The sequence below is a fragment of the Eptatretus burgeri genome, chromosome 1, assembly GCF_056783735.1.
Source record: "Eptatretus burgeri isolate ZD-2024b chromosome 1, Ebu_testis_v1, whole genome shotgun sequence".
NCBI lineage: Eukaryota > Metazoa > Chordata > Myxini > Myxiniformes > Myxinidae > Eptatretus > Eptatretus burgeri.
This window is the reverse complement of record NC_140961.1, coordinates 139597754-139605271: the sequence shown is the minus strand read 5'-3', so window position 1 is coordinate 139605271 and position 7518 is coordinate 139597754. Positions and strand designations below refer to the sequence as shown.

The 7518-nt window shown below is 43.1% G+C and overlaps 1 protein-coding gene across 3 annotated transcripts in view; it reads right to left on the bottom strand.

Moving 5' to 3' along the window:
* GNL1 (G protein nucleolar 1) overlaps positions 1-7518 on the bottom strand; it is a 79405-nt gene that overhangs the window by 18989 nt on the left and 52898 nt on the right. For all 3 annotated transcript variants that reach the window (XM_085845230.1, XM_085845222.1, XM_085845240.1), the window contains exons 9-10: positions 2963-3148; positions 632-810 (exon numbers count right to left, since the gene is read on the bottom strand). In XM_085845230.1, coding sequence (XP_085701356.1) covers positions 632-810; positions 2963-3148 — 365 coding nt within the window. The remainder of the gene's footprint in view (positions 1-631; positions 811-2962; positions 3149-7518) is intronic.

The following is a 7518-nucleotide window of genomic DNA, read 5'->3' as shown; positions in this document are numbered from 1 at the left end:
AATGGACGTATTTTAATAAGACGAGTAATATCTGATCCCAATAGGTGTGGCGCTATGCTATAGTTGCTGCATCCGTCCAATCATCGACGGTACAGGAATATTTACATAGAATTGGGGTCCTTTACCCTACCCTGAACCCCAAGGCCTATTCAACATTTATTTTACCTCCTAAAACCTGCCATTCACCCTCCCAGGGTACAACCGCCAGTTTTTAACTCATTCTGTCTGGCGGTTCAGGAGTAAAACACGCAAAACACTTCTCAAATTATAGAAAGATAAGAAAGGCAATTAAATGTTGATATCGAGTTTTCTCGTTGGAATTAACTCGGGGGATGTATGCAAGAGTACATTTTAAGAATCAGTCGAAGACGCACCTTTCTCCCTTAAAGCTTATGAGCAAGACAAATCAATTCAAAAATACAATTTTTTAAACTAGGTTTGTGTGTTCAAGGAAACCACATGACAGAGATTGAGCAAATGCCTCATGTGCATAATCCAAGCAATTGGCAACATCAAATTGAATTGACCACTCAATGGAAAGCAAATGAAACAGAAGATGGCTTAAAAAATAAGAAATTCGTTATTCCTGAGAGATCTCTCCAGAAAATTAAGATCAACAAAATATGCAAACCTGCTCAGGTTTACCCATCAAGGATGGGAAGATGAGGCCAGGACAATCGCAGAGCTTTAAAGTGGGTGTCAGGAAATATGTCTGAAAGTATTTTGTGTGGCCTGGCGTTCTTGATATGCTAACCACCTTCTTTCCCACAAGCCCATTGATGATTGAAGACTTTCCCACATTTGGGAAACCTGAAAAAAAAAACAAATGAAAGCATGACCTAACAGAAGGCAAGACTCAAGAAAGTGCTAAGTGACAGAGGTTAGCAGTTCAACAGACCAGAGCTTGTAGAAGGGAACAGGTGGGCAAAATAAATAAACATGCATTGCAGTTTGATAAAGGGAATGGCAGATAGAAAAATGAAGAGTCAGGAAGTCAAGAAATGTGCAGGAGTGGGTATAGAAGACATCAGGAGGGAGCGATGAGCAACAATCTTGAAGGACTGCAGAGGACAGCACAAGGCAACAGACACCGAGTAATCACCAAGAACAGGAGAAAGAAAATTTCCCCCGTGAGGGGGTGACGGTCATCTCTATAATACCACAAGTTCTCAATGTTCACTCTGGGGACATTTCACTTCCGGTTGTAGAAAAAAAACGAAAAAATAGGCTTAGCTCTCGGAGATTATGATAATCCTGTAGATTATTCTTCACCGATTATAATGCAACTTTCAGAATGAAAATTGGTAAAGTATTTATAGAGATATTGAGGTTTGAAAAATCGTTAGAGTGAGCAAATTCATCTTATATATTATTTCCGAGTTTGTGGTTTCGTGTCGCGCTATCTTCGACTTTGTTCTGCACTCGAGTAACGTGATATTCGGCTTACATTATCTCAAAGACCATATGAGGTGCATGGTACAAAAAAAGTAAATAAAATGGTTCTGAAACAGTGAAATCGTATTCCACTTACTGCATTAAAGTAAAATTACTACTGATGCTCTGCATCAGTTCCTTTCTCAAACACACCCACCCCAACATGTCGCGCAGAGCGTGGATTATGCTAGTTAATTATTAATTCCACAGAAGTTTCGTGACACTGCACAAAGTAACATGTCAGGTATGAAAAAAACATTTTGTATGCCATATTCATTAATTATTAATTAATCAATTATGGAATGTACTCATTGATATATTAATCAGAAAGCCCGAAGCATGTAGCATAATTTATCACTTATCCCCTCATCCGGGATCCGTGGCCTCGCCCCACCACAGCCTGCAGCCCTATGTCCGCCGGTGATTATGTTAGATATCGGCATGATCGAGAGGAGTCTGCGAATCATCCCTGCTGATGCACTAAATTGATGCAATCGTTCAGCCAGAATATTCGTTGTTAAGGTGTTGCGTGATTAGATCATTTGATTTGATTAGATCATACAGTCATTTGAATTTATACCGCCGACATACTTCTTAACAATCACCTTCGCCCCAGAAACCAGTCAATCTGAACCACGCTGTCCACTGCTCAGATGCCATGACCGGACTACTGTGCAGTTCTACTACGCAGTTTGGTTAAAGATGACTCGGCATTTTGGCGCGCGCGCGCACGAAATTATATTTTGAAAATAAATGCCGACGTTTACATTTTGGGTTTTGAAACTTTTGCACCTTCGGCGGAAAATGTATAAATATAAAAGGCTAAAAATGTGTTTTATATTTATATTTCATTTCTCCCTCCTTCCTTCTTTGTGAATCGCATCGGCGTTTTTGGCCATCTTCCAGATCACGTGACGATCAAACGGGAAGGAAATTCAAAAATCTGTCCGGTTAGATACAAGATAATAATTTTACTATCATAATCAATAAACAGTTGCCGAATATCTTGTAGAATGGCAGACTAGATAGGTTTTGAAAATGGCGATTTTTATAACTTACGTGACCTCGTGACCTCGTCCCTGACCTTGAACCCAGATAAAAGTTATATCGTTGTGCAACACTCATCGACCTCTAACCACATACTAAGTTTCATCAAGATTGGAAAGAAAATTGTTGACGGACGGTCGGACATTTGGTCCAGCTTTATTAGGTCATCTCGGTAGAGATGACCTAAAAATGGATGATGGAATGGAAGCATCAATTTTGTACATGTTTAGAGGTACGAGTTTTTTTTTTGTTTTTTTTTAAAGAATACGAGTTAGGTTGACAACCTGGTTGTTTTGAGTTCCAGACAAAACAAGCAAATTAAGGTGCCATCAATTTCTTACCTACTTTTAAAAGGTAGAATATTTGACACACATGCACACACACAGATACACGCATGCACGCTTTTCTCAGCTTTTTTTAAATCCTCAAAATTAAAACAATGAGAATCATTCACGATACAGGAATAAAACAGTAAACACACCAATACAGCCAAGTGTGAGGACCCCGTCACGGTAAGGCTCTTCCAAGGGGGGTTCCAAAGTTGCATCCGACTGAATTTCCATGTGCACATCTTCCTCCTTGTCATCCTCATCATCGTAATCGTCCTCAGCCAAGTGGCTTGACACTGCATCTCGCTCCATCTTTTCACGCCAGCTGGTTAGATCGACTGTTAAAAAAGGCAGTCAGCGAGTCAATATGTTCAAATGATAAGCTACCGACTGAGTTTCCTCTATTCTGAGTCGGACAAGCAACCATTCCCAAGGGAATCACGTGGGGGGGGGGGGTAATGTTATTATCTTATCTTCATGATTATTAATGCCATAGCAGAGTTCCCATCCTTCAGGAGATCTTGTTCCAAGCATGCAACACGTTCTTCTGACACATCCCTTTATTTGGGCGGTGTATAGGCAACAGACCGCTGCCCCGATCACCCCCGAAAATATAATTAAACCGGGTTATGTGTATGAAGCAAAAACATGCGTCCTGCTTGTATGCATATATAATACATTGCGGTTACATCCCTCCCTCGGATAATCCCAACTGCACCCGCCCTACCCTGCAAAGGAAGAAAATGCCAAGATGGGTGAAAAAAAAATTGTACTTGATGAATCTAAGGAAACTTCAGGTGCCCTCATTAATCCCCGAGTTTCAACCTCCTTTGTCAAATCCTCTGAGAGGAGTAGATGATAGACATAGACATACATACATACACACATTCCATTCCATTGGGACCATCCTCTGTGCAGAGTATTGGTGCTACCTAAGCAGTCTCCTTGGCTATTGGGTACAATCCTGGACGGGTCGCCACTCCGACACAGGATACCAGCAAGCTGGCACTCATTTTGCTGACCTCGGAAGGGTGACAGGCAGAGTCAACCCCACCTGGTATTAATTCAACAGCCAAGGGGGATCCCAGGCCCACCACCCAAACCATTAAGCCAACACCAGGCAAATATACATTCCCTACATTATATATAGATGTTGATCGACAAATGCAATTGGACTCTAAGGCCAAGTGAGCAATCACACATCAGATGGAAAATCTGCACAAACAAATAATCCAGGAGCACAGACCTGATAATTTTACTTCTTTCAACACCCATGACATCTAAAGTTTGACCTGGCAGAGTGCTAGAATAGTCCTCCTAGAACAACCCCAGTTGGTATACAAGGTCAAATTGTGGTATCAATTTTTATCTGGAAGCCACTTTATAAGATAGGTGTGTGGCAGGTGACCACTGAAAACTTAGGGTCGTGGGAAACATTCCCGCTGATAACTTTATCACTTTTCAACCGATTTCAGTGTTTTGATATCATTGTGTTGGTCATTTAATGTACAAGGAAGAGTAGAAACTGTTCCAGAAATATAACAGTGGCCCAGATATGGGGTCTCCAGGGGGTTAAAAGATCATGTCACAGGAATTTTTCACATAAATCAAATTCATCATTGATTAAACTTAAATGCATACCACTATAGTAATATTATGTTTAATTTGCTGTTTCGTCTGTCTATCGAAGAAAATTATCACCAAACGACAATCAATAGCTTGGCTTCAAATGGAGATGGCCAGTCTGGAAGAAGAGGCATCAGGTGGTCCTCTCCTACCTCCAAAGAGGAAGAAATACATGAACTTTGATCGTTGTGTTATCCGTCAGACAGATACGGGCGACTCTCAGAAGACCACAAGTCATCACTTAGGACTCTTATTTCGGCATTGGAAATACGTGATGACGTTGCCTTTGATCGCTTCAGACCAGATATAGACTGCCTTGATGACCTACCTGCTATCTGGTACTCCGAGTGTGACGAATCATGTACAAGTGCACAGATTTTGCACTCTTCATCTTCAAGGTCATCGGAAGCATATGTCAGCAGCGATACCAGCTCCTGTGGTTCTGCCGTGACATCAAGGGTGTCCCAATCAAAAACAACTCCCATTGACTGGTCTAATAAGTGCCTCGTTTGTAAAAACAAAATGCACAAGGTGAAGGAGGTGAATGCTGCCAGTACTTTTTAGCATTGACATTGTATGCCACCAGCCAAATGACCGCTCCCAGTTTGAGAAGCTCGAAAGATTCAACTGACTGCCCCGATACACCAACGACACTCGCCAATGATGAATGTATACATTTATTGTACCGAACAGCAAAACTAAAATCAGCCAGTGTCAAGGCATAATTATCAGTTAGGCCCCCCTATAGTGTGGATGATCTGACTCTGGCATTTTCAAAGTCTCTCATAACTGAGAGTTCGTACTGGATCATTGCAAACCTCGAAAAAGAGGGAGAAGACAAACTCATTTCTCCAGAATGCAACAATGAGGCAGAAGAAAGAGGAATTCTAAATTTGGCCGAAGACATTTATTCCGCATCACACGCACGAACAAATATGCCTAAAGACATCAGTCTGGCAATATAAATCCGCCATATGACAAGGTTCAAAGCAGCTTGTCACGATGATGAACAGAACTGGCCACTGTGTCTCCTAGTATGAAGTGGAAGCCATTGACCATAACCCTTGCAAAGGAAGTCCTGGCTAAATCAGAGTTGTCTGGTGTCATGATCCCATCTAATATCTCCCCCGGTGCCTTCGTCCAGGTCGGAGACAACAATGACATAAATGGAAACACTTGATGGGAAGAATATTACCCATGGCACAACACTGATCCTCTACCAGAGGTCAGTTTGGTCCAGTTCCCCAGCGTACAGTCCTTAGTGATCATGCTCAGAGACGATGGCCTCAGAGGTCAAAATCAAAGGTCCCGCAACACCAATTCCTAAGCAGTCACCAAAATACATACAGTGGCAAATCGAAAGAACAAAACCAATCTCTGTGCACTCATGGCTGTATGTTAGTGCCAGATGGCACAAGATAACCTGCGAGTAGGACAGAAAATTGTTCTTTGCAGTGGTTTCTGGGATGGCAGATGGGCGGTTTTATTGGCAAAAAGGGGGATGTGAAGATTTAGTACCGGTAGCATCAGACCACAAGGAAACTGATGCCACAATACTGATGCATGCAGATCATGCAGCACATGATCACAAAAGGTGTTAAGGACAAACTGAGATACATCCCCATGCACAAGGTGGCTGCTGTGTTGCGTCTCCATTTGTGTGATGATCGGCCCGCATTCCATGCACTGACCAGGTGTGGTTCGACCAGTTCAATGTCTGGGATTGGCAAGAAAAAAAGCCTCTGACACAATATGTGGGAGCAAACAGCATCAGAATAACATGTCTAAGTTGGGCAAGACACCATCTCAGGATGTGAAGCTTTTCTGTGCAATCTCTACATAAAGAAGGAAAAGGCTGGTGACAAAGCAGATGATGTAAGGCACTGGTTGTTCTATCAGAACGGGCAGAAGAACGAAGGGTGACCTCCAACATCTGACAGCCTCGTCCAGCATATAAAACGAGCTAATTTTCATTCCATCATTTGGAGGAAAGCGCTGAACACCTTGCATCGCCTGCTTGCACCCGAAGAACATGAGTGGAGCATCTCGGATAGTTTTCTGCAGCCCGTACTGATGAGGAAGGAATCAGCACCTCAAAGTCTGGTAGAGCTTACGGTTTGTCAGTATCAATAAGTAAGTAAGTAAGAATCAATTCCTTTTAAATTTGCTTGGAAATGATGGCATTTATACCACGATGTTCTTTTCATTGGCGAATGCCACGCAAATGCAAAAATGTTTTTTGCTGACAAATCATCTCCTGGGATCCACACAGATGAAAAGACCACACATCCACACAGATCCACACAGATAAAGAAAAGATGGAAGGGAGAGGGATGGGATGGGGAACATGGGGAATAGAAGATGGACATTACAGGGACTTTCAGGAAGGAAAGCAGGGAATTTGAAGGAGGTGGGCTTGGGTGGATTAACGGGGGTAGAAAAGATCGAGGATTTGGATGGGGGATGATAACAGGTGATGGTGAACAGCTGTTTTGAAGGCCTGGAGGGAAGAATGGGAATGAAGAGTGAGGGAGTTTATTCCAAAGGCGGGAAAAAAGAGGAATGAAAGAGTGAAGGTGAGCAGTGATTCGTGATTTTGGTAGTTTTACCAGAAGGGGGTTGTTGGCGGACCTTGAGCGCCCTGTGGAAATGTGGTGGGGACAAATCGCAGAGAGAGCAGGGGGGGCGAGGGTGGAGAAGAGACGGTAGAAGACAGAAAGACCACCGACCAACCTGTGGTGATTGAGTGAGAGGGCCAAAGACTCAGCCTCATTGCGGGAGATGCCAATGATCCAAAATGCCTTGGTTTCTACAGTGTGAAGACGAGAAAGGTGGGAGGCAGGAGCACCAGCCCAGAGGGGAGAGCAGAACTCCATCAGGCTGCGGACGAAAGTTTTGTAAGTAGTCAGGAGCTCAGGTGGGCTGAGGAAGGACTTTGCACGACGGAGGATTCCCAGTCGGCGACTGGCTTTGGAGGCGAGGTTTGAAATGTGGCTTTCCCAGGAAAGGTCATGGCAGATAGTGAGACCCAGAAGCTTGAAAGAAAGGACTTCTTCCAGAGGATTGTTGAGAAAGTGGATGG